The sequence below is a fragment of the Etheostoma cragini genome, chromosome 4 (assembly GCF_013103735.1).
Source record: "Etheostoma cragini isolate CJK2018 chromosome 4, CSU_Ecrag_1.0, whole genome shotgun sequence".
Taxonomy (NCBI): domain Eukaryota; kingdom Metazoa; phylum Chordata; class Actinopteri; order Perciformes; family Percidae; genus Etheostoma; species Etheostoma cragini.
The window spans coordinates 27,552,970-27,579,627 of NC_048410.1; the positions used below are offsets into that span (position 1 = coordinate 27,552,970).

Here is a 26,658-nt window from a genome sequence, read left to right on the forward strand (position 1 = left end):
CCTCCTCCTCCTCCTCCCTTTTGTCTCTCCCTTTCTCTCCACTTTACATCTTATTTAGCCCTGTTCCTCTCAGTTTCTCCCTCTTCCCTCCTCCTCCACCTCCCTTTTGTCTCTCCCTTTCTCCCCCCCTCTCTGTGGGACACCTCTTGCTGTGCTTCTGGTGCTGTTTGTGTCTCGCAGCATTTTTGGAACATGCCTCCATGTGGGTGTCTGAAAGAGGTTTCCCCGCTGTGAGTATTTGTGTGCATGCACTTGTTTGAAGAACGTCTCTGAGTGTGTGAACGTGTGTGTGTGGGAGGCCTCAGTGCACTCAAACAGATAAGGGGGCCACGTCGCGGGATGTCGCCGATGTCACCATGCATCAGTGACAACGTTCTGGTCTTGCCCCACATCTGTTGTACCTGCGACCAAATCACCACTGAATCATTCGGTGTCTCCCTGTTCTCTCGCTGACAGATGGACCTTCCTTATGGCTCTTCTTCTTCTTCTTCTTCTTCTTTTTTTACCACCCTGTGTCTCTTCCAGGGGCTTTTGCCATTCAATACACACCAACAAAGCTGCGAAAACAAAAAAGCCTCCCAGTCGATGTGTCTGCGGAGGTTTGTTTTGGAGACAAAGCACTTTTATAGTGCTGAAGTCAGTCGTATTGGCCCTTGAGGAAATGAAGTTTTATGGCGTTAACTGCAGCTTGGCAGAGGTGTTTATTAAGCATTGGCATTAATCGGGGGTTGCAATTTGGGTGCTTGTTATTGAGCTGATATTTATGATAATTTGGTGCTGCAAACAAGACCTATTTTACACGAGATCCGAGATACATAAAAGTCAGTGTTTATGCATCAAATATTCAGCATTATTACTCTCCACATAGAGAAGTGGCTCTGTTTGAATTGTAAATGTGTCACAACCGATCATTTTTTCTTTGTGAGTGTTATATTGAATCCTGCATTTTCCTTCTCATTATCTGTCATGTCTGTTTAGAGCAGATACTTTAGCGGCTGCTCAGCGAATATTCAGAGATATTTAGCTCGTTTCAGTGCAGCCACACACTCCCACAGTGACCCGTGGGACCATGTCCTAACTGGGACCAGTAACGTCTTGGAGAAATAATCGGGCACATGACCAAAACTGTTTTTTTTGTAGTTATGAAACAGTGAGATACCGCGTGTTGATTGAGCTTTACAGGTGCTGGAAGTGTAGGTTGATTTGGCTACTTTTGGATGGAGACAATGTTTCCCACCTATTTCTTTATGCTAAGCTAATTGGCTTCTGCTATATCTCATCTAGCTCTTTACCTGAAAGACAATAAGTGAATTCGCCCAAAATTCTGAGCTATTCCTTTAAACCTCTAATCTCTCAGTATGGGGCTAGGAAATTTCAAAGGTAGCCTGTGTCTGACGTGACAGCTCTGCTTTAACAGCCTGTGTCTGCGGTCTTTGTTTGCTGGATCCTTATGGCCCCGCTGGTTGCTACGAGAGATAAAACAACAGGAGCAGATGGCTCCTGGAGGTTTGGTGTCACAGCAGGTGGAGCTAAAAAAGCTGCCCACATACAGCAGGGCCGCCTCCCTGACTTCCCTCCCTCACCTTCCTCAGACCTGGCTCCACTCACTGTTAAGTATATTTTATAGATATTTATAACTAACTGCTTAAGGGACACACTGCTTGATCGCAGACTGGAGAGCGGTCTCTGAACTCATCAGATCTTAATCATCCGGCCCTCCGATCGTGCCCCCTTTGCAATTTCTTGCGAGGTCTCCTATCAGTTCCCACTTAACACTCTGCGCTCTGATTCATGTGTCCCTGGCGGCCGTCTCGCACTGTCCTCTGTGCTTAGACAAGCTACTGGCACACACATACCGTATATATTGTGCTTCCAACAAAATGTAAAACCATGATAACCCAATTTTAGTTTCCCTTGTCTGGCTTCCTAAAGAATGTGATATTGATTTTGAAGATTTCTTTATATTTTATATTATATGAGCTCACACATCCATCAACTCAATTTTACAAGATTTGACAAAACTCCCGACTGAGCTCAGTGAGATAAAGTTGTCCAAGAACTTTGTTGCTTTTCTTTATTTATTTGCTTTTGATTCGATTACTTCTGCACTGTAAATTTCCCCTGGCATCACACGCGTCTTCTTCACTTCATAGAGGATATTTTAGCCGCACCTTAATAGCCTTGTGTAAACTTCAAAGTGTATGCGTAACACACACATGCAGTGTTCCTTTTTGATTTTTATTACGGTAAACTACTGTGAAATATTACCACTACTTCCAATTTAGCTGTCGTTCTGTTGGCTGTAAAGCCATTCCATTGGCTTTCATTACTTTAATGGGACTTCTAATGTTCAGCATCTAAATCAGGAATAGTAGCCATTGTAAAAAATGAAGCAAATGATCGTTATGCGTCTTGATTTATTTGTTTCACTGCAAATTATTTGTTGATCAAGCAATTAAATCGGTGGTCATGTTGAAGAGGGTTTTTATAAATGCAGATTCTGTGCAGTCCCTTCCTTATGCTACACCTCTAGTCAGTATGTGGACTTTAAAGAATTGAAAAAATCCTATTATTCCTCCGAGCAGGGCTGTAGTACTCGTGTCCGGTCTTGGAGTCGAGTCTGGACTCAAGACCGTTTTTCTATGGTCTCGGACTTGTCTCGGACTCGCTAGTATTTGGACTCGGACTTGTCCCTGTCTCGGCCACTGGTCTTGCCAAATATGGCTTTGGTCTCGACCGAGTCCAGATGTCTTTATTATGTTCATAATAATATTGGAGGGAAAGTGAAACCCAAAAGTCTTGATACTGTCATGCATAAGACCTTTTTTCTGTCCTGGACTCGGTCTTCACTTGGACTTGACTAGTCCTGGTCTTGGACTTGTGTTGGACACGACTAAGGTGGTCTTGACTACAGCCCTGCCTCAGAGTGCATCACATGGTACAGTGTTCTGCCTTTATGCAAATGCATCCAATACGCAACATGTCATATTTTAAATGTGTGCTTTATTATATTCACTGCATGCAGTTTACATTCTTTTTACATTCTTTTCACCTCAATGTTGTAATTCTAATATAATTTATATATTTAATTATATACAGTATATAATTGATTATATTTTTAAAACCCTTGGCAATTTGGATTACAAATCTTAGTTATTTGTCTACAACAATAAATATTCATGACTAAATAAACACAATTTAAAGTTAAAGTTGGTAAAATGAACGTGTATTATTTATTAAGAGTCCAAATTTTAAAATAAAAATCAGCTTCTTTAGGACAGCGTCTGTCATCGCGATGGGATTTAGACAGTATTAAATCTTGATTGGTACACAGAAATATGTGATATCATGATTCACCAACAGCTTACTTCATACCAGAAATGTCCTCCAGCAAATGAACTAAAACCTTTTTTTAACGTTGGTAGAAAATATTAATGAAAAGTGAAACCAATGCAGACGTGCCATAAACCTACTCTTTCTAAAGAAGTCTCCATGACAACATTAGCCCAGTTCTCATTTGATTTAATGCCTCAGTAAGCAAGTAAGAGAATTAGTTTATGGCCTCAATGGCTATTTTCAAGTTGTATTCAATACATACAATGATGTTCATTTTGTTAACATCGGTCCCTTATCCCTCATGTTGTCCTCAGATCAAATTGACCCGTTTTCCTATATCAGTTTTCTTTTTAATTACCCAAAATAACATGATTGATTCCACCCAACACTCTTTGGCTCTACTTTCATTAATTTTGGGGCTTTTTATTAAATTTTATAGCATTTGGAAACACAAATTGAAGTTTTTTTGAAATAGTAAAAGTTGACATATTCCAGTCTGTGATTATCCATCAACATCCATTCCATTAATTTTAGTCTAAATAATTCCTTCTTTCTATAACTGTCAAACTAAAGTTAATAAGTTAGTGTTACGTAGTGTTGAAAAAAAAAAAAAAAGACAAACATTGAAAAAAAAAAGCGGCAAACGTTTTGAAAAAAGGGACAAAAACGTAAGAAAAAGTTAAAAACGTCGACTTCAATTTTGACGAGAAGACAACACAAGGGATCAAGCAGGGCCTGCTTTCGGGCGTGGGCACCTTTCTCCGCTAAGCGCTGCACGGAGCTACGTCGGACGTAGGACCAGGTAACCATAGTCCTCAGATTGGACGGATAGTCTAGCTAGCTGTCTGGATTTACCCTGCAGAGATCTGAGGAGCAGGTAACCATAGTCCTCAGATTGGACGGATAGTCTAGCTAGCTGTCTGGATTTCCAATGCAGAGATCTGAGGACTAGGTAACCATAGTCCTCAGATTGGACGGATAGTCTAGCTAACTGTCTGGATTTACCCTGCAGAGATCTGAGGACTAGGTAACCATAGTCCTCAGATTGGACGGATAGTCTAGCTAACTGTCTGGATTTACCCTGCAGAGATCTGAGGACCAGGTAACCATAGTCCTCAGAAATCCACCAAAGGTTAGAAGTACAACACAAGGAAAGTGGAAGGCAACAAGGAGCAATCTTGTGTTTTCAACTTCTCAGTCAACTCCCCCCCCCCCTTCTGTCCTCTCAAGCTCCACCCTCTCAGCCAAATATCATCACTTCTGGCTTTAAAAAAAACAAAGGTGGCGACGACCAAAATGCCAAACTCGAGGCTTCAAAACATTAGTCTGCAAACCGATGGGTGACAGAGGTGGACAAAAAGGAGAAGAAAGAAGCAAAAGAAGGAGAGAAGGTGCCAGAGGAGGACAAAATGGACACATCAAAGCCAAAAGAGGAGTCCAAGAAGGTCCTCAGTCGCCCAATGATGACATTACAACTGATCAGAACGCATTTTGGCTGCTTCTTCTTCTTTTATCCAGTCTATGGTTTACGTAGAACCCATCAGGAGATTAATTAAACAATCAAGGGCCTTTAGCACGTTTTCAATCTTTCAACCAAGAACTATCGTAATGCCCTTAATATATCGGCAATATATCGATATATGAGGCTAGATACCGTCTGAAATTTTGGATTTTGTAATGTGACATAAGTGGCGTCTTTTCCTGGTTTAAAGGCTTCATTACAGTGAAGTCATGTCATTTTCTGAACATACCAGAATGTTATAACTGTTCTGATATTTGCTTTTACCCACTTAGTCATTATATCTACAGTTACTTAGGGATGGTAGTAGCTCAGTCCGTAGGGAGTTGGGTTGGGAACCCGAGGGATGTGGGTTCAAGTCCCCATATGGACCAAAGTATGGTGGCGGACTGGTAGCTGGAGAGGTGCCAGTTCACCTCCTGGGGGGCACTGTCAAGATGCTCTTGAGCAAGGCACTGAACTCCCAACTGCTTGGGGCGCCTTTCTATGGGCAGCCCCCCCCCACTCTGACCTATCTCCATCAGTGCATGTATGGGTACTGAGCATGGGCTTGTGTTTAATATCAACATAGTGTAATTTGTAATTTCCCCTTGCAGGATTAGTAAGGTATACATTATTATCAAAATCTCATTGTGTTAATATTTTGTGAAAGCACCGATTGTTAACCCGATAACATATTTGGTCAAAACTATCGTGATATTTCATTTCCTCCATATCAGCCAGTTAAGGCCGCCCAGCAATCGTCCCTGTTTCGCTGTTGCATTGTGGATTATCTCATTTGGGAACGAGAGTCTTCAGTTCCAGGCCACTTGTTTGGCCTCCCATCGCCTCAGTAGCAGATGCTCACCCTGCTGTGCTCTTCCTACAACACACAGCCATGTATAATACAGACTGTGGCAGGAGGCTGTGTTGTTTGCGGAGATTGTTTATCACACACTGGAGACTGCGCTTAAAACCCGGAATGCCACCCAACGTGCTCCATTACCGTCCTCATCCTCTCCTCAAAGGACCACCTGTTAGCAGCACATGAAAGTCGGAGAAAGGAAAAACAGGGCACTGCTGTGCTGAGATACTCGGTCCCCCCTCCACCACCTCCACCACCTCCCGCCTTCTCTTTCACATGACAGGTCTATTCAGGCCTTAGATCTGAAGGGGGTCGACGAATGCGGCCTGCTTTTTCTATGGAGGCATCCGTCTTTCTTTTACGTACGGAAAATTAATTTTTGGAAGGGTCCTCTTTTGATTCTATTCCTGCACATTTGGAGTGTTGTTAATCCTGAATGAGATTAACAGGTTGAGACAAGGAATGAATGGTTCTGCTTTTTCTTCTTTTGATTCCTGAAATCAACAAAAAAAATCTCCTGAATCTTGCTTACCTCAGGAATATGCCACCAAAAACTCAGTATTTGATGCTCCGAGGGTAGATTTCTCTAGATGAAGATATTTTTACATAGTTCAAGAGTTTGGGAGATATATATAAAGCAAGAGCAGGATAGCTTAGCTTAGCACACAGACTGGAAACAGTAGGTGCTAGCCTGGCTCTGTCCAAAGGTAAAAAAATCTCCTACCAGCACCAGCTTAATTTATAGCTTTTATTTAGATTCATTTTTACAAACGTATAAAAACAACACATTATGGTTTTATAGGGGTTTATGTGACTATTTCTTGGCTTACTAGAAAATCCCTTACTTGCTCAATGCATTGTTTATAGAGTGTAAATTGTAATTTCCCCACTGGGGATCAATAAACAGTGTAATTTATTCTTATTATCAAGAGAGATTCAATACCCAGCTTACTGTTTTAATTTAAAAGCAGATATTGTTGCATTTCTTTTTTTTTATTTCTTTCCTTTTCTTTTCTGTATATGTTATGTAATGTTTTAATATTGTTTGATTAAATGTTGTTTTGGACCCCAGGACTAGCTGGTCGTCTAGGCATCAGCCAATGGGGATCCTTATAATAAATACAAATACTTTCTCACCTGCACACACCGGACAAACTGGCAGTGGCTGTAAAGGTCCATTTCAGAATATTACAGATACTGTCGGACCCAGTTCCCCTAATTTTGACTTTCTGATGTAAAGATCTTTAAGGTCTTTAGAACTGCTTGTATACTGGAGGGCCTGGAACACCACACCTTTTACACTTTGTAGAGATAAGAGAAAGGAAATATCATGTGTTAAGTACTGAGTTTTAGGGTTGCTGGCAGGTGGATGTTTTTTGCACAGAGGCAGGCTAGCTGTTTCCACCTGTTTCCAGTCTTTATGCTAAGCTAAGCTAACCAGCTGCTGGCTGTAGCTTCTTATTTACAATGGTAGTGGTATCAATCTTCTCATCTACCTCTGGGCAAGAAAGTAAATGTTTCCCAAAATGTTGAACTATCCCTTTATGAGGTACATACCCAAGAGGGGTGTGATGTGATCCCTTAGACAACCCTCTTTCCACCCTGCCCACCCCTCACTGACGTTTGAATGTTTTCTTTGTTTTCTTAAATTAGCCTTTTGGTCGTGCACCAGCAGCAGCATCTCACATGCCAAACAGACAGATTGTAATCCTGTCCAAACACTTTTGTGCGTGACACGGCCGATCGCCTTCCCCTTTTTGAAGGCCTGTTTGCGGACAAAGGTCTCACATCGGCAGCCAGACTCACACTCTTGTTTGCAAACTGCACAGCTGGTCCAAGTCCCCGAGGCCAGCAGAGGCAGCCCGCTTCTAAGGTCCCTCAGGACGCTGCCTGCACCCGAACTGCAAGTTTCCACTGACATCACCAGCATCCTCTCCAACCAACACACACTCACACACACACACACACACACACACACACAACCTCCCGCCTCTCTCCGTCCTTACAAACAACTAAATAACCCACACTAGTTGGTGTGTGTCAGTGTGATAAAACAGCTGAGACCTCATCAACCACCCTGACTCTAACTCGCTAACACACATACACACACACACACATATGCACACACACCAGCAGCTCAATACTTCTCCCTCACTGATTTTCTGTTCGCCCCGCACCCCCGTTGTCTTTTTAACACAAAGGAGTCACCTGCCACAGCACCGTAAGGCTGTTGTGTGTGTCCGTGGCGGCGGATTGTCTCAGCATGAAGTGGAGGAAAATGACATGACAAAGTGTTTCTTTTCATATCTGGTGCGTAATGTCAATAAAAATTGGGATTATGAGATTGCATTGCTCAGTGGGCTGACAACCATAGTGTGAGCTTTAGTCTTTTCACAGTACACCATGCTCTATTCACCTCAACCAATGGTTGCAGGTGTTTTTTTTATATACAGTCTATTACACAGGCATGGGCCTCATAGGTCACCACAGTATATAAAAAATGATTAATATCATCTTTAAAACAGAACAGCAAACATGTTTACTCTTAGCGGGTACAGACAGTATAATTAAAAGAAGTATAACTCCAAAATATACAACAATACAACCATCTTTTCAGAATATTCTTTAAGCCTTGTGTTGTCTTCCCGTCAAAATTGAAAATCATCAATCATTTTTTCAACACTTTTGATCCTTTTTTTACATGTTTGTCACTTTTTGTGACGTTTTCAACACTAAGTAACACTAACTTATTAATTTAAGTTTTACAGTTTGGGAATTTGGAATTGGAATTTATGGTCAATAAAGCTCATTTATAGGAAAATATACCTAATGTTTGAGTTAGAAAAGCAGAAATTAGGAATTATATAGACTAGTAATAAAGGAAAGTATGTTGATGGATACTCACAGACTGGAATATGACCATAACCTTTACCCAATACTATTTCAAAACAACTTCAATTCAAAGCGTTTGTAGAATCAATCATGTTATTTTGGGTAATTAAAAAGAAAATTAATATAAGAAAACAGGTCAATTTTACCCGAGGACAACATGAGGGTCAAGAAATACAGTGGTCATTGTAAGCCGTTAATATTAACTCAGTAAATGTAGATTTTATCTGAACAGAAAATGATGATAATAGTGTTTTAGTATCCAAAGTGTTCTATAAGTCACATAGATGGATCATGCACTGTAAATAAGGAACCAGAAACCTGAGAAGTTACAAAGCAAGATAACCAAACATTTTCTGGTGAAGGGTATACAGCGTTTTTGCGACGTGTCATGTTGTCCAATACATCAAAAATAGTTTTACTGGAACAAAAGTGAGTTCAGGTTTTGTCTAATGCTTAAAGGTTCACAGCATCAAACAATGTAGCAGACATTTTATATTGTGCCGTTGGAAAAATACTCCTTACTTTAAATGTATTGATATTTCAAATCTCTCTCTCTCTCTTACTCTCTCTCTCCCTCTCTCTCTCTCTCTCTCTCTCTCGCTCTCTTTGTGGCTCCCTTATGCTTTAATCACTCAAAACATGTACAACTGAATGTCATTATGAATGTAAATAAACCTTTGCTCAAAATCTGAATTGAGCCTTGATCGAAAGCTTGGTCCCTCCAGATAGGAATAAAAACTCAAAACCATAATTTTATTCATGTTGGTCCAAGGTGCCGTGCCTTTAATGCACACGTACAGAACCTCATATTTCCCTTTAGTCACACCTCGCAGATATGTTGACTTTTGTATTGAAAGGTTCGGTGGGAGGGCTCTCGAGATCACGGAATAGACAGCGATGAAGGATATGCGCGGTGCTGTATGTCATACTGAGTAAGGCATGGAGGTTCAGGAATTAAGGCTGGGAAGTCATTTCTAAAAAGAGTCACAGGTGTCTGTCCGCCTTTTTATTGCCAAGTCGAGATAAATGGGCTCGCACACAGGAGGCTGAGAGTGATGTAGAATGAATTTGTAGAAAGGGTGATGGGAAGAGTGAATACTGCGGAAGAGACCTTTCACAGGTTTCACAAAACCTGAGAACTTCTTTGGTTTCAGATAGGGGCTTCTGCATTAAACAGCAGAAGGTTAGCCGAGGATGTCCTTATAAAGGGATTTTACTCTTTTATGTGACTGATATAATGTATGCCCAGAACACAATCTCCTTTATGCACTTGTTTACACAGCAGAACAAAATATCAAAGCTTTTTTAATGTGTCCATTCAAAACTGTTCGAATTAGGCTTTAGGTTTGCCGTGAGTGTAGGGCTGTAAAAAGCTATAGTTACATTCCTATTTCATATTTCTTAGTTGCTACTGTTCACAGAAAGGAAATAAAATGCCCACCATCTCCATCCCAGCTGCCCTGTCTTTTGAACACCTCACTTTCAAACTCTCTGGTCTCAGTCCTCTTGTCACTTCCATTATCTACGGCTCCCCCAAGCCCAACCCCCCCTCCATCTCTACAACCTTCACAGTGGATAAATGCAACTAATCAGCTTTCATTAAGACCTGTATACCATCTATTGCCCCGCTCCTCACTACAATCATCAATTCCTCTCTCATTCTCCACAACACCCAAGAATTATTCAGTGTCACCCATCCTCAAGAACCCTGGTCTAAACCCGGACACCATGTCCAACTTCCAACCCATATCCAGCCTCCCCTTCCTATCAAAAATCCTGGAACATGTTGTCGCTGCTCGAATCAAAATCCACCTCTCCGCCAATCACCTGTTTGAACCATTTCAATCTGGATTCTGCTCAACACAGCACATAAACAGCCCTCCTCAAAGTAAAAAATGACCCCCTCCTCTCCTCTAACTCTGGTCACCACACCATTCTTATCATGAATCAACCTCATTGCAGCCTTGACACCATCAGCCTCTCCATCCTCCTGGAAACCTATTGCAACAACAGTGGCACCACACTCCCCTGGCTACTATCTCACCAACAGACAACAGTTCGTACACATCAACATCTGCACTTCCTCTGTTGCTCCTCTGTCATAAGGTGTCCCCCAAGGTTCTGTGCTTGGTCCTCTCCTTTTTATCTTTCACATCCTGCCAATTGGAAATATCAAACGCAATCCTGGTCTTCCACTGCTACGCCGGTGATGTGATCTACACTTCTACCAAATTCATCAACCACAGCTAATTCCCCCACCCTGACCAACTGCCTCACTGATGTTCAAACCTGGATGCAAACCAACTTCCTCCAACTCAACTAAAATAGATCTGACTTGATGCTCATCGGCCCAAAATTCACAAAGAACACCCATAACTTTAGTCTCAGTGTCAACAGCTCCACCTTGTCTCATTCCCCACACATCCGTACCCTGGGAGTCATCTTCGACAGCAGCCTCGCTTTTGAAAACCACCTCAACCAAATAACCTGAACTTCCTTCTTTTCCTGACTCAATGCAGAACATTATTCTGGATATGACCACTTATGTTTTTTCCAAGATAAGAATTATCACACAGTGGATTTTTAACCCCCATGTTGTCCTCGGGTCAAATCGACCCGTTTTCCTATATCAGTGTTCTTTTTAACTACCACAAATAACATGATTAAATTCCACACAATGCTCTTTGGCAAGTACAAATCTCTACTTTCATTAATTTTCGGGTGTCTTACTCAATTTTATAGCATTGGAAAAAAAAAATAGTGTTAGAAATACTATTGAGTAAAAGTGGACGTAGTCCAGTCTGTGATTAAATAATTCCTAATCTCTGCTTTTCTAACTCAAACAATAGGGATAATTTACAATAAATTAGGTTTGTTGACCATAAATTTCAAAAATAAATAAACTAAAGTTAATGAGTTAATGGTAAGTAGTGTTAAATGTAGAAAAATTGACATTGAAACATTGAAAAAAGTGTCAAAAAAGGGACAAAAACGATTAAAAAGCATCAACAAAAGTTTTTATTTTCAATTTTTTACAGGAAGACAACACAAGGGTTAAATAAGCTTCTTCAATACACTTAAAACTCTGCTTCCCGTCTCCTTACACACACCCGTTCCCTTGATCACATCACTCCCGTCAGAACCTCCACTGACTCCCAGTCCTCCTCCCCATCCACAAAGTCCTCCATAACCAAGCTCCTTCCAACCTCACAGACCTGCTCCACCGCCACAATCTCCCCCCGTAACCTCCGCTCCTCTGATGCAAACCTCCTCTCCCCACCACTCAGGACCAAGCACTGCACCTGGGGGGACTGAGCTTTCACCACTGCAGCCCCCTCCCTCTGGAACTCCCTACCCACACACATAGTCCCGGATGTGTACTGACCTGGACACGTTCAACACACCAATCAATACACACACCTCTTCAGATTAGCTTTCCACATACAATAGTCTTCCATTTCTCACCTGATAGGTACTGTTTTGTTGTTTCAAATTGCTTTTAATATGCTTGTTTGTGTTGCTTGTATTGCTTTTCTGTTTTTTTATGTGCTAAATGTGTTGGTTTTACTGTAAAGTATCTTTGAGTACCACGTAAAGCACTATACAAATGAAATGTATTCTTATTCTTATTATTAGTCAATTAATCATTTGATTTAGGAAATAGTGTATTATTTCAATCACTATTTCCGAAATATCATTTCTTCTCATTACTTGTCTTGTCTGTCCAACAGTCCCAAACCCTGGAAAATCAGTTTAAGATCATATAAACAATGAAAACCAGCAAATCCTCATTTCTTTCTTAAAAACTTGATTCAGAATCAGAAACACTTTATTGATCCCCGAAGGGAAATTCTGTGTTACAGTTGCAAGATTATATAATAGAGTATAAATATAAATAACGAAAAATAAGGAGTGTGGATATGTACTGTAGTTAAAGGAATTTTTATGATACAGTATTTACATAATTAAGGAGTTGTAATGGTGGATTCAGGTAGACATGCGTCCTAGGCTGAGACATTGGCAGCAGCAGCTGGAAACTGATCCGTGGAGCTTTAAAACTTTATTCTTAATTCGTCACATACAATTGACAGTACAGTGTACTGTGTATAATTCAGTGTGTTGTTCAGGGCGGGAAGAGCTTGGGATTGAACCGGCTTTCTACCTCCGAGTCACGGCAACCCCACACTTTGCCCTTTGCTGCGCGTCATCCCCTTTCCTTCTCCCGCTTTACCCCTCATTCTTCAACTGCTTTACATTAAAACAGGCATTAAAAGAGTTCACTCAGGAGAAGCCCGCCAGGATGTTTTGTATGATGTAATCTGTCTAAAGTCTAAGTACATGCAGAAGGTTTGTGTTATTTAGAATTGGTATTTCCTATTTCCAGCAGGTGGAGGTTTGCTGTACAGACAATGGCTCTCTCCTGGAGTCTACTCCTGGCGTTCTTGTTTGCCACCCTGACACTGTCACACAGCGCTGAGCCGGGATCTCCTCACGGCAAGAGGAGACAGAGCTCAGCGGGTGGCGGCAACGCCCTGCAGCACCCTCTGCAAGGTCTACAGGGCCACCGTTACAGCAGGGGCCGTGGAGGGCACAGGGGCCAGGGGGCCAGAACGGCCAAAGGTGGAGCCGGGCTGCTCTCACATAGGCCCCTGCACCCGTTGGCCAGGCCTGAGGACGATGAGACGGGCCTGGAGAGTTTGAGCCCCGTGAGACTGGAGATGGGCCCGGGCAGGGACAGAGACAGAGCTCGAATGAGTATGAAGAGTCCGTCCCGGACCAGGGAAAACCAGCTTCTGGGGACGCGCAAAGGAAGGGGGCATGGACACGGGAATGGGCATGGACACCATTTTGAGCACAGGAGACAAGGGAGTCGTCGTGACAAGGAACGGCATGGAAAAGGTGAGCTGTAAATAATTAAATGAATGCAGATGCAGATGTAATGATATAATCCTTTCCATTAACAATGTCCTGCATGTTAACTCCCAGTTGCATTTTGGAAAAGGGGACTTTTCAGAGAGCACCACACAGGAAGTTCTATCCAGCTCCACTGCATTGAAATGGTGGTGGTTCTAGTAGATATCTGAAAACCTGGACTAATAAAGCAAAAAGTTGTCTTTGACACAACACTGGCCCATTTAGCTTTGGATCATATCACAAAATCTTCCTTAGCGCATTAAGTTCGCCCAACTTTGTATCTTTAAATTGTAATTTTCACGTTTAAGCTGACATTGGTGAGAAGTCCTGAAAGTTCTCCGAAAACTGAGAAGTTTAAACATCTACAATTCCATTAGAAGCAGACAAAAAAAGAAAATTAACTGGTTCCACTATAAAAAACAAACACCACCCATATGAATTTGAATGTAGTAGCCATAACACATCAGAACTGTCTCTTTCTGTCTGTTCAGGGTTTCTTCCAGAGCCTGAGTTGAGCTCTGCATTTAGGGACAGGGATCTGTTCGAGGATCCTCCCTTCTCCTTCTCCTCCTCCCCCTCCCTCAGCCTGACCCCACCCAGTGAATCCCCCTCCCCCATCGTCGCTGTCTTTGGCTCTGGCTCCTCCATGGTTACCACGGTGATGAACGAGCATCCCCCAACGCTGCCCCCGGCCTCCACCAAACCCCAGGTAACCCCAACGAAACCCGAGGGCTTTTTAAAGGCTGCGTCTGTTGTGCCTCAGCGTGGTTCCAGTGTGGTTCCCCGTTACTGCCGTTTTTCTGCCGCAAACCACATAGTTCATCTTGGAAATGGTACACACCACAGCGTGAATCTGAAAGTGGGTCTTGTGAGAATATCCTCCAGCAGGCTAAACTCACTGGCCCTTGGTCACAGCACGTATGAGAGATATGACCCTGTATAAAAACTACGCCTCTGGGATCAAAATCATACTGTTCAGAGTCCAGCAGCACATTTTCAGTAACAACCTTCATGTTCCTTTATTAAAACCATGGCAGGATGAAACGAATGTGAGCACGGAGAGTCTTTTTTCCGTGTCCCACTGTGGGCGCATGCACTGAAGAATCATCACCACCTGTCACACTCCCCCAGCATGATGCTTCAACAGTATGCATAAACAGCATTTATAAGGGAAGAAAAAAACAACCCGTGTTTTATCGAGCCTCCTTTTGATCTTGGAGCCGTTACAAATGAGACTCTTTAAGACAAGATGGAACCTGATGTCAATAGATACTAAGCCAGCGCCCATTTCATGAAAGCTTTTACATTCGTCACAGCTGCTGGTGCAAACACCCAACAGCTTGGAGGGTGTCCGTGGGAAATATCCGCCTCAGTTTAATTTCAGTTTTAGTGCTGGTTAAGTCAACACGGTAAAGTTGTTGCTGGGAAATAAAGTTATGGATTGTATTTAATCTAAGGTGTTTAATCAGGAGGAAGGATTTGAGATACGGAACCTGGAACTTGGCCGGAGTTTTGGTTGAAGAACGTCTTCTGAAAGGATTCTTCAGTTGTGTTTATTAATCCCGATGTGACCTCATCCAGCATAGGGGAAGGTCCAGCTACTGTACTAAAACCAATAATAACAGTTAAAATCCAATCCAAATTTTATTTATTAAGCACTTTAAAACAACCAAAGTTCACCAAAGTGCTGTACACAAAACTACAAAAATACAAAAAGAAACATATATATAACACAAGTAAAAATAATAACTCAGTTTAAACTGAAGACACTTCTTCAATAAAGTGATTTGGAATAAACTTTTCAGACATTGTACAACCGGACTGAGATGAACTTTAACAGAAATACTGAGTTTTCTAATTTGATTAGATTATTGGACAGAGCCAAATTTCATTGATTAAAAGGACAATAATAACTGGTTATGATTTATAGTTAGGAGGCTTCGTTTCATCTGTTGTCCCTGGCACCACAACTATTTTGAAAAGCAATTGAAAGGTTCCATGTTATGTTCATTTTAAGGTTCAGTCTTGTATTTTGGGATTCACCTCGGATATGTTTAGCGTCTTCTTTACAATCTTTAATGTTCAAAAACACATTCTTTACTGAATAAACCTGTATTCACTCTCTGTCGGAAGCACTCCATTTTAGCACCTGTCTTTTTAACCCTTGTGTTGTCCTCGGGTCAGATTTGACCAGTTTACAAAAACTTTCTATATCAGAAAAGAACGTTGAAAAAAGTGACAAATGTTGAAAAAAACTACAAAAAGCAGGAAAAAAATCAACAAAAACATTCCTTTTAAATGCTGAAGAAGTGACCAAACAAATCGGAAAAAGTGACAAAAAAACATCAAAAACATTGGAAAAAGTGACAAAGAAAATGTTAAAAAATTGACTAAAACATAAATAAAAAATGTCAAAAAAGTGACAAAAAAATGAATAAAATTGACAAAAACGTTGAGAAAGGTGTAGAAAAACAAAAAGTTGCAGGTCAACGGGAAGACAACACAAGGGTTAAGACCATCTCCTAAAAAAGCCAAGTCCGCAGCTGGGGAATGACTGTAACAGCACTGTACTGTAGCATAACTTCATACCTACATATAGTATCATTGTGATATCACAACAGTACAAAAGTTTGTTTGAAAAGTACAGTTCTGAATACAGGCTGTGTGCTTTTTTCATAGATTGAGCGTTTTTGATACTGTCCCAGTATTTATAAAGCACCTCAACCTATTTTTTAATCAAAAAAAGACATCTCACGTTTTACGGTATGGGACCTTTAACTCTCAAGAGCTACTGTGATGTTTTTTTGGCAGAATGGAGCAGCAAAAGTAAAGCTGGGAATTTAATTTAATGATGAGTTTAATCTGGGGTTTGGGATTGTCATATTTTCTGGTTATAAGCATATATATTCAATCAGCAAAAATGTTCACTTGAATCTTCCACTTTCGTGTTTTGTAGTTTCTTTCAAATCAGGCTTCAAAACCATAGCCACAAAGTTATTCCAGACATATAAGAGGCCATCCAAGGATGTCCAGTACTACAAATTTGAGTAGTGCTTGCAAATACAAGCAATTGACAAATCCTTCAGGAAATGGCAAGTTTGTTATTGCCATTAAAAACAACCATCATGAGCGTTTTTCTGATCTGGTGTCCCCATCCGCAGAATTACAATGTTTTCAGTCACATCGAAGTTTCAGATCTGCATCCCCTATTGTTAAAAATTAGTTGCATGCAACTAAATTGTATTGTATTGGTCATGGTCATGGTTTAAAGGAGACTGGTTGTAAACCGACATTTCTGGGGTTCAAATAAAAATGTTGTCCACCCAGCCCTTCTGAACTTATTTGGTCCTATGACAATGTCCCCCCAGTTCCACCATTGATTTTCAGTCATTATTTGTAAGAACAGGCTTCCTCTTACAAATAATGACTGAAAATCAATGGTTAGGGAAGCGTAAACTTACGTCATTTTAGATGATTAACCAAATAACTAGTGCTGTCATTTTACTGGTGAGGTCTTACATTCAAGAACCATTTCTTGCAAAAGTGAAATGTACATTGCATTCAAATATCCAGCACCAGTTTGAGGTTTTAAATGACGTTATGGTGGATTTGTGTAACTGGTCAGTCAGTCCCTATTGGTTTTCCTTTTACAAGATATCTGTGAGTCCAGGAATCTGAGTCTCTTAACCATGAGAACAAATATTATTAGACTCCTGAACCATATCTTTGGTGGCTCGAGCATGCGTCGAGGCTTCTTAATTAATCTTCGATCTTATGTTGATGGTTTATTGAGCAGCCAAGCAAAAGCAGATTACCCTCTGCAAATTAATCTAATTGATGTTTCCATATAGGTTTCTTTCCTGAGTGTGAAAGGGAGTAAATATGGATCTGTTTCTATGGAGAGGTGGATTCTAATTTTTGATGGATGGCTTTTGTGGACCAAGTGTTCCTCAAGAGACGCCTCAAAGTCCTGCTGACTTAATTATACTGTCACACAATTAAATATTTCTATTTTGCTTCCTCTGTGTGAGGAACGTGACGGTGGTAAGGGTCGTATGGCTTTTTTTTGCAGAAATGTATGCATACGTAATCCACAAAGGATTTATGTTTTATAGCAATTAATCAATTAGAGATATAAGATCAACTCTGTATTCTCCGGGGAACAAAAATGTCTTCATTAGCTTAATATTTCTTAGAATGAAGCTTTGATTCTTAGGCGAATAGACTATGTTGTCACTCAGGTGTGAGTACTTGTTCATCTGATCAAATATACTGTATATATATACTGTATATATCTGGCAAACATGACAAAACCAGGATTAATAACACGCCTACAGTGGCAGCACAAACCTACCGCTATCTTAAAAGTAAATGCATTTAGATTTGGATAAGGAAAGAAATACTCTAAGAATCTTAGTAACCTACTTACATTTAAAGCGAGTTAACAGTGAGAAATTACTTTTAAGCGTACCTTTGAAAGACAATGCTGTGACGCTTTTACCCCAAAAAATTGGCTGACTTTAAAACAGTGCATACATTGAAACATCTTAAAAAACTAAAATGTTGTAAAATGTCCACCCAGAACCACCTGCATGCTGCGTTAGCTGCCTGCTGCTCTTACAGGAGATACATAAAGCCTGCGGTTGTGTGTAATGAACTGTATGTTTCTGTATGATGTAATATCTTTAAACATACACAAATGATGTGATATATATTGGTATTCCAGTCTGTGGGCAGTCATGTTCTCTGATTGGTTTCCAATCGATTGGATTTTAAAGCTCTGCTTCTGTCTCCGTTGACTCTGTGAGGGCGTTCTTATGAGTCATTACTGCTGCTCGTCACAGCACGAGTCCGATGTGTTTCATTAAGAACACCCTGGACGTGTTAACCTGTAGTATTAATAGACAGTCGACAAATCAAACCATAGACATCCACTGCTGTGGTGTGTGCAATTCAAGTAACTGAACATTAATCTGAGAAGACAAAATTGATCTCTTCACTGCATTCTCTTCAGCAACATTATGCAGTATAGTGTTCGTTTTAAATACACATCTTATTCACGGTGGTCTTTGAATGGATAAATAAAGAAGATGTTTTAAATATTCCCATTCACAGCATGCTGGAACTAATTGAAGATGGGATTAAGTGTTTGCATCTGCATATCCTGTTTGAATTCTTCTTAAACAGAGTTTGATTCAGTCAAATGTTCCCACAGAAAATATAATGGTCCACTTCATGTTACACTTCCCTTTTTTCAGAGGACTGGAAAAGGAAAAGGACAAGGAGAGGTGATGCCAACGTTGGACATGGCGCTTTTTGATTGGACCGACTACGAGGACATGAAACCTGTGGACACCTGGCCGTCCTCCAGGAAGAAAGGTAAGCGATTAGCTGTAATTGTGAACATGTGGTCACAAAAAGGCTTTGATTTCAAGACAGGATTGTTGGACATATTCCGTATCAAACTCCCATCCTTATTGTACCGGATTACTTTAATATATTCAAATTTAAGACGGAGTCTACAGCCATGGTAGCAGATCAGGATGTACTCAGGGACATTGGTGCTTTAAAAGAAATGCCTGTTATCAGCATGCTAACATGCTAACTATGACAACAGAATGACAATGGAATGTCAATAGTAAGGGGCCCTTGAAGTGTGATTGAGATATTTTAGTCTGGACCACAGTGGTTGACTGCACGAAAGAACTTTTAAGTTCAATTTATCCAATATTTGAGATATTTCACTCAAAACCACAAATGTCAAGCTCATTGTGGGGTTCCCAAAGTCTGTAGGCTTTCTCCTCTGGTGACCATGAAAGTCTTTCAATATATCAATCAACCCAGTAGTTGTTGAGATATTTCAGTAGCCATCCCTAGTGTTGATGCCTGAGATGGCTTAAAACTACACAGACATTCGAAATCTAAATACCACGTGCAGCTGGGGGTATTTGAATTCATTGGCGTTGTTATCGCACATTAATGTCACTTTATATAAAACAAAGAAGCCAATGAAAACTGGACTATCCAAAAAACACCGTGACCATGACTTTTTGCACGAGTTCCCCTATAGTCTCTCTCCATTTGTGGCATGAGATCATTGCTTTCTACAATAGAATGTTGAAACTGTAATCTATGAGTCAAGTGAAAAGTATTATTTTACAAATTTAAATGGCTTTACTAGAAAATCTTTGCACCTGACACAAAAGCAAAACTGAATGAACCTGAAGTCAATCGATCTGTTTGGTTGAGGCTGTGTATTGATCAGATGCCTTCAGTATCAAGCTGATTATTTATTTTTTATCCTGCTGCAGACAAGAGGCGGAGTAAGAACCTCAGCAGTGGAAATGTGACTGCAGACGCGGACGCCATCGAGCCATGTGACCACCACCTGGACTGTCTCCCAGGTCAGTCTCTGCATTTCCATGCCGCTCCTTATGCAATGCAAGGGAGGGCGCAATGGGAATGATAAAGTCAATGTAGCATACCAATGATTTGAAGCTGTTATTTTAAGGTAAAACACTTACTATCTAATGTTGCTTTACCATACCAGAATTTATATAACAGTATGCATTGTCTGTTGGGCCTTTTAACGATTTATTGCGTAACGTCTGTTACATTCATAGTCATATGAGTTGATATAAAGCTACTTAAGACTATCAGCTCCACCATCTTCTCTCTGTTTTTCTAAGTACGGCAGGGGTGGTGCACGATTATGGAAGACTTGTGTCATATGGATGCAACAACGGTGGTTAAAATTCGTCAAGGGAAGGCGACGGAAACTACGCACTATAGCTTTAAGCATTTCAAAAGTTAAAAGACAACTCCGGCGCAAAATGAACCTTCCGGTTATAACATATGTGTGCCAAATCGATCGTTCTCTGGGATCTGTTTTGATGCTAATCGACTGTGTCTGTAGCTTGAATCAACCTACCGCTAACCGGTTGCTAGCCGCTAACGATAGCTTTCAGGGCCTAGGGTAAAACGGTACTTTCTTTATAAATTATCTTTTTCATAAACTGTACAGAGAATGATTGACTCGGTACACATATGTTATTAACCCCTATTTGGTTTTGTATTATTTAAAACTTAAAAAGAAATTAAACAAGTTATTTAAAAAAAAAATGTATGTATATTTCATATGAATCATCTACATGGCAATGTCTCATGTGTTTGGTTGTTGAATGCAATGTGCTTGTTCCTTTAAAGGTTCTTGTTGTGACTTGAGACAACACGAGTGTAAAACTCACAACAGAGGCCTCAACAACAAATGCTACGATGACTGCATGTGTGAGGAAGGTGAGTTCAGTAGAGATGCAGGTTTGAACCCAGGCAGGCATATGAAGCCCTGTAGACAAATTGGCAGGGAGGTAACATTTAACTTTAGTTTATATAGTTTATCTTTGTGATTCAGATATAATTGGCGATATCTGCTCGCAACCTAGCGTTGGTCTTTGCTTTTTATTCTCTCATGCGATTACAAGAACAGTAGCCAACTTCAATAACTTCATGAGCCACAAGCGTGTCTAGCATATCTCAGCAGTGTGCATCACTTTTTAATGTCCCCTGGAAACTGTTTCTGTGGTGCTCTTCTTGCAGTGATGCTGGGATGGTAGTAGCTCAGTCCATAGGGAGTTGGGTTGGGATCTGGAGTGTTGTGGTTCAAGTATGGACCAAAATACGGAGCTTGGATTACTAGTTGGAGAGGTTCACCTCCTGGGCACTACCAAGGTGCCCTTAAGCAAGGCACCAAACTCCTCACTGCTCGCGATGCTCCTCCAAGGAGTGCACCCTCACTCTGTGTATCTTCTTCGGCAGTCATTCGAGACGAGTATGACGGTTCGTCTTATGTGTGGATCCTCGGGTAGCTGTAAAGGCCAATCCATGATCCACAGACTCTGCTGCAATGTGGGCATTGGACGATTAAGGTGGTCTGTGGTGGTGGAGCCTTTCTCTGTTTGTCGTTGCAGTGTTGCCACTTTGCCTCTGTGGCACGGCGGAGTTCTGTTTCGTGAAGTGCTGCACCTTCCTTCACTGCACTTCTCCAGTGTTCCCTGTTCAACGCAAGATCCTACCAGTCGCCGGAGGTGGTGTTTAACTTTTTCAGGCTGGTCTTGTCTTGATATTGTTCTTGAAGCGTTTCTTTGGGGGCTCGCTGTCCTTCTTTTAACTGGGAGCACAGGATCTGCTTAGGGAGATGGATGTTGGGCATGCAGATTTCAAGGCCTGTCCATCGGAGTTGGTGCACCATTATGATAGTGGTGGAGGATTTGATTCCTTCAGAATGCTGGAGTTTGTACAGTACATATGTCTTCCCAGTTGATCCTCAAGATATGTCTTAAGTCTCCTTAATGGAATAGTTCCAGGGCTCTCAGGTTTCTGCTGTGGAGCTTGGTTTGAGCCCTCAGGTCTCAGTCATCAAAGAGTCTTGTCTTGAGTTTGGCATAGGCTCCGCTGACACAACTCAGGTGATGGTTAACCTCGGAGTCTATATCGGCTTTGGAAGAGAGAAGGCTTCCAAGGTAGGTGAAGTGGTCCACGCTTTCCAGAGTGGTGTTATCCATTTTGACGATGGGCTGGAGTGATGGTTGGTTGGGTTGTGGTTGATACAGAACCATCAAAGGAGTTTTATTGATGTCCAAGGCCAGCCCTAGGGCTCTGTATGCCTTGGCAAAGGCATTTAGGATGCCCTGGAGGTCTTCAGGGGAGTGTGCTGCAATGGCGTTATCATCAGCATATTGCAGCTCCCTGATGGAGGTGTTCTTTACTTTGCTCTTGGCTTTGAACCTGTAAAGGTTGAAGAGCCAGCTGTCAGTCCTGTAAAGAATTGGTATCCCCTATGGCTGCAATGAAGATGGTAAATAAGGTGCAATGATACATCTCGGTTTGACTCCAGTTTCTATAGTAAATGGCTCAGGTTCAGAGCCAATGTTGCTGAGCACTATGGCTGAGATGCCGTCATGGAGTAGCCTTAGTACACAAATGTATTTGTCACAACATCCATACCTTGATAGTATGCGCCATAGTGCTTGACGATCCATGGAGTCAAAGGCCTTTGTCAAGTCTATAAAGGCCATGTAAAGGGCAGTCTTTGTTCCCGACACTTGTCCTGTCAGTTGTTCCACTGGCTGGACGGAGCCCGCACTGTGATTCAGGGAGTACTTCCTTAGATGGTGGTAGCAGGCGGTTGGCGAGGACACATGTGTGTAATTCAGGCCTGTGTTTAATGTCTTTGCAACAACATTCAACACATTCACAGAGTGAAAATTGTGAATTGAATAAAAAAGGCATGTCTTCTTCTTCTGCACCTGATGTCACACAGATGTTGTTGTGTGTTGTCAAGTTAGTAAAGATGTTTCTTCATTTGCTTGTGTTTTATCAATTAGTGATAAAGTTTGTTGAGCTTTGAGGGCCATCGTACTTTGTACGTTTTCCACACCACAGCACACTTGAATATTTGCAATTTGATGTCAGTCCATTTTATAGTTGATATATTTCAGTCTTGACCAAAGTGGTTGACTGCAGGATAGAATTTTCTATTTGAATTCATCCAATAGTTGTCGAGATACTTCACTCAAAACCATTGATGTTAAGCTCATGGTGGCACTAGAGGAAAAATCAGGAGATGACCAAAGTTTCCTGTGTCCTCATACCTGGTAAATAAAGCTGACTTGCAGTTCCTGATTTATTCACCTTAGCTTTCTGTATCTCAAAACACAGCTAACAGGTTTTTTATGATCTTTCAGGGTTCCGTTGTTATGCTAAATTCCACCGGAAGCGTCGCGTGACCAGGAGGAGGGGTCGCTGTGTGGTGCCAGAGTCAGTCAACGGTGACCAAGGAGGCTTCATCACTATCTGAGGAAGAGGACCTGGAGGACAAGATGGAGGAGGAGCCGGGAAATGTCCCCATGACTAGTCTGGCAGTACAGCCAAGACATCACATGACACTGCTAACATGCAGTTAAGTGCTAAAAGGTGACGTCTTGCTGGTTTTTTAAATGGATTCCACAATGAAAAACAACAACGTGGCCGCCGCATCTGGTCAGTTCAAACAAAATACCACAGGTAACTCGACTGGATTTACTTTTTGACTGTTGCATTGTGGGATGAGCCAGCAAATCACCATCTTTAAGCACTTATCTACTTTAGTTCAGATCGATACATCAGTTTTCACTCAGTTTTGGTCGATACAGCATCATTACAGACGCATATGTACATGTCTTTAAAGAAGGCTTTTTAAAGCTCACTCAGTCCACAATGACAAATGTTTTTTTTAATATTTTGAATTGGTGTAAAAGAGAGTCACTTGGCTGGCAAATCTGTAAACCTTACTCATACGTTATGTGTTAATACTCACCACAGTAAGGGTGACTGTTGGTTTGGTTTTAGAGCAAAAGCACATTTTATTTTGTTTTGGAAAACCCTTTTCCAAATGTCTCTCACAGTTTTTCCTGCACCTGAATGTCTCTGTCCTGCTGATCTAAGTCCAACAATGTTTACAGTTCATTTTTAGTGTTGCATTGATGCTTGGAGTCCCAAATAATTTGGCATTTATTGGTTCAGAATCATTCAAATGGAGTTAGATAAGCTGTCAATCACAGAAATTATTCTAACATGAGATTAAAATAGTTTCTGTGAGCTCTTTGCTACAATTTGCTTTTAAAAATGATTTGAACCCAACCTGCTGTTCTGCGTTGTAAATATGAATGTGTTTGAATTGTCAACGCTTTTTTGTTAACTTGACGCCACGTCTCTTCAATTGTACTTAAGGGTAGACTGATAAACAAAGATGCTTGTTTGACTTTCCTTTTACATGTCTTAATATATGTTTTATTTATACTGTGCTTAAACGCATTTTGTGCAGCTATTGTGTTTGTCTCACTCTTTCAGTTTCTTGATTAAAAACTTACTAGGATCAACATTTTGCGATATATACCTGTCTCTATCTGCAACATTGATCTATATCAGGGATTGGGACTTATTACTTGATGTATTTTTTTTGTCCTGTACGCACCAAGGCCTTAAATTAGTAACTTCAACAGTTGTTGTGTCGTAAGACCAAAAAAAAAAGAATACTTATAAATTACATATAGACAGGGTACATATAGACTACCCTTACCCTATAACTTAGCCTATAGCAATACATATTTATTATAATATATAAATATAACAGCCTGTTTCATCAATGTGAAAGCAGCATTTTACTGCTGTAGCTGCTTGAGTGTAATCTAGCTAATCTGGGAGGTTATGAGCTGTTGAATGGGAGTAAAATGAAGAGAATACAAAGTTCAGCAACACATATTTGTCCTAGTTTTAGGACTTTTCTCTAATTTTCACATTGGTTGTGAAATATGCTATCATTAATTCAATGATAACAACTGAGGAGTTTCGAGTGAACAACTCACAAACATCTGAAATGTGCGAGGCCAGTGCCAGTGCATTCTTTAAGCATAATTTATGTGTTTTAGTGTGTAAAATCTTAATCTGAAAAGTAACTATAGCTGTCAATAATGTAGTGGAGTAAAACATACAATATTAAAGAAGTATGATTAGTACAAACATGAATACACTATAGGTGAGATATATATATAGCTTACCATATGGAAAGTAGTATCCACTACTCTTACAACAGGTGAGTATAGTATTTTAGTACATAGCATACATGTTTTGTAAGAGCACAGAGTACGGGTGAGTGTTTGTGGCAGAAAAAACTACTGTAAGTATAAAGTTGCATACAACAGAAAAAGTACAATTAACTCCAAATTGTACTTAAATAAAGCACTGGAGTAAATGTGATGAGATCATTTGTACCACTATAAGAGCATGTGTTTGAACTCAGCAGGTAAATGAGCATTATGATGTTTTTTTAAAAGGGCAACAAGTATTTTCTTTTGAGAAAGAGAGAAATCATTCTTTGAGATTCATCAGAGGAATACAAAATCAGGATTGATTTCTTGAAAATTAGGATTTTGGAATCAGTAATGAGGCACTATGTGATCAAATGAATGTCATAAGGACATACTATACTTACTATACAATCTAAGAAGGTCATTGTCACAAACTAATCTCCGTCAAAACCTTTTGAATTGTAAATCTCGCCAAAATGCAACCCAGGGTATTTTTGTGAAAGTTAAATTTTCGTTTAAAAGCCCAATTAGGACATAAACAAAGTTGACCTTGTAGTTGAAAAAGGAGCTTCATACAAGAGGGACGTTTTCGCCTATATTTGCATTCAGAGAATGACACTTTTTCTCCGATAAGATTGCGAAGCGTACAACAGTAGCTAAAGTAAGTCGTTCAAAACCTCTCCTTTTTAGTAAACTCTGTGTACACAAGCAATGTTCTCAATGCTGACTTCATGTATAGATGTCTTTATTTTTGACGTTGTCATAGCAGAGCTCCTAGCTCTCCCATTCAAAAGGCCATTTGAGCAAAATCGATAATAAGGTCAATCTTAAAAGTGGCGTTTCTGTCCTAATTTTGCTTTTAAATGAAAGTTTGACTCGGGTACATCCACAAAAAGACCCTAGGTTGAATTTTGGTGAGAGTTACGCCAACCTTGCATCACATTAGAGCGCGTCTCTGATCCCAACACACAAGCTCTCCGAGAATCTATCAATAATAGATGCGATGGAGAAAGTAACACTCGTTTTTCTTTCCTAAGCAGCAGCTCAGTTGGACTCGGATTGTGTCATCCTGATTTACAGCTGCAGAATAAAAGAAGCGGTGATGTATTTGTAATAGTTCCCTCTGACAGGGGGCTCCGGACGGTGGACTGCCCTGTTGAAACCAGCTGGCCAACAGCCAGCCAAGTGATGGATTACACAGAGCCACATCCCCACAGCTGTAGATTCCCATCAACAACAACACAAAGGCACTTTCTTTAGAATTTCTTTAAGTAATTATTGCCAAAGTTGCTATTTCAACCCAACTTTTCAAGATTAGGCAACTCTGAAATGAACACAGGTCCAACAATTTACATATGAGTTAGTTATCCACGACGTTACACTTCCGGAAAATTCCCCCCGTGTCCTTCTTCTCGTCCTCCATCTCTGCAGGGTAAATCCAGGCAGCTAGCTAGACCATCCGTCCAATCGGAGTTCTCTGTTGCACGACTAAAACCACTTTTGAACGCACACGTTCCACCAAAACAAGT

The 26,658-nt window shown here is 40.7% G+C and overlaps 1 protein-coding gene across 1 annotated transcript in view; it reads left to right on the top strand.

The window, feature by feature from the left end:
- draxin (dorsal inhibitory axon guidance protein) overlaps positions 1-24,366 on the top strand; it is a 26,063-nt gene extending 1,697 nt beyond the window's left edge. Inside the window, exons 2-7 of the mRNA XM_034868286.1 lie at positions 12,976-13,490; positions 13,997-14,214; positions 18,764-18,884; positions 19,817-19,909; positions 20,712-20,801; positions 23,249-24,366. Coding sequence (XP_034724177.1) covers positions 13,001-13,490; positions 13,997-14,214; positions 18,764-18,884; positions 19,817-19,909; positions 20,712-20,801; positions 23,249-23,361 — 1,125 coding nt within the window. The 5' untranslated portion in view covers positions 12,976-13,000 and the 3' untranslated portion in view covers positions 23,362-24,366. The remainder of the gene's footprint in view (positions 1-12,975; positions 13,491-13,996; positions 14,215-18,763; positions 18,885-19,816; positions 19,910-20,711; positions 20,802-23,248) is intronic.
- The last annotated feature ends 2,292 nt before the right edge of the window (positions 24,367-26,658 follow it).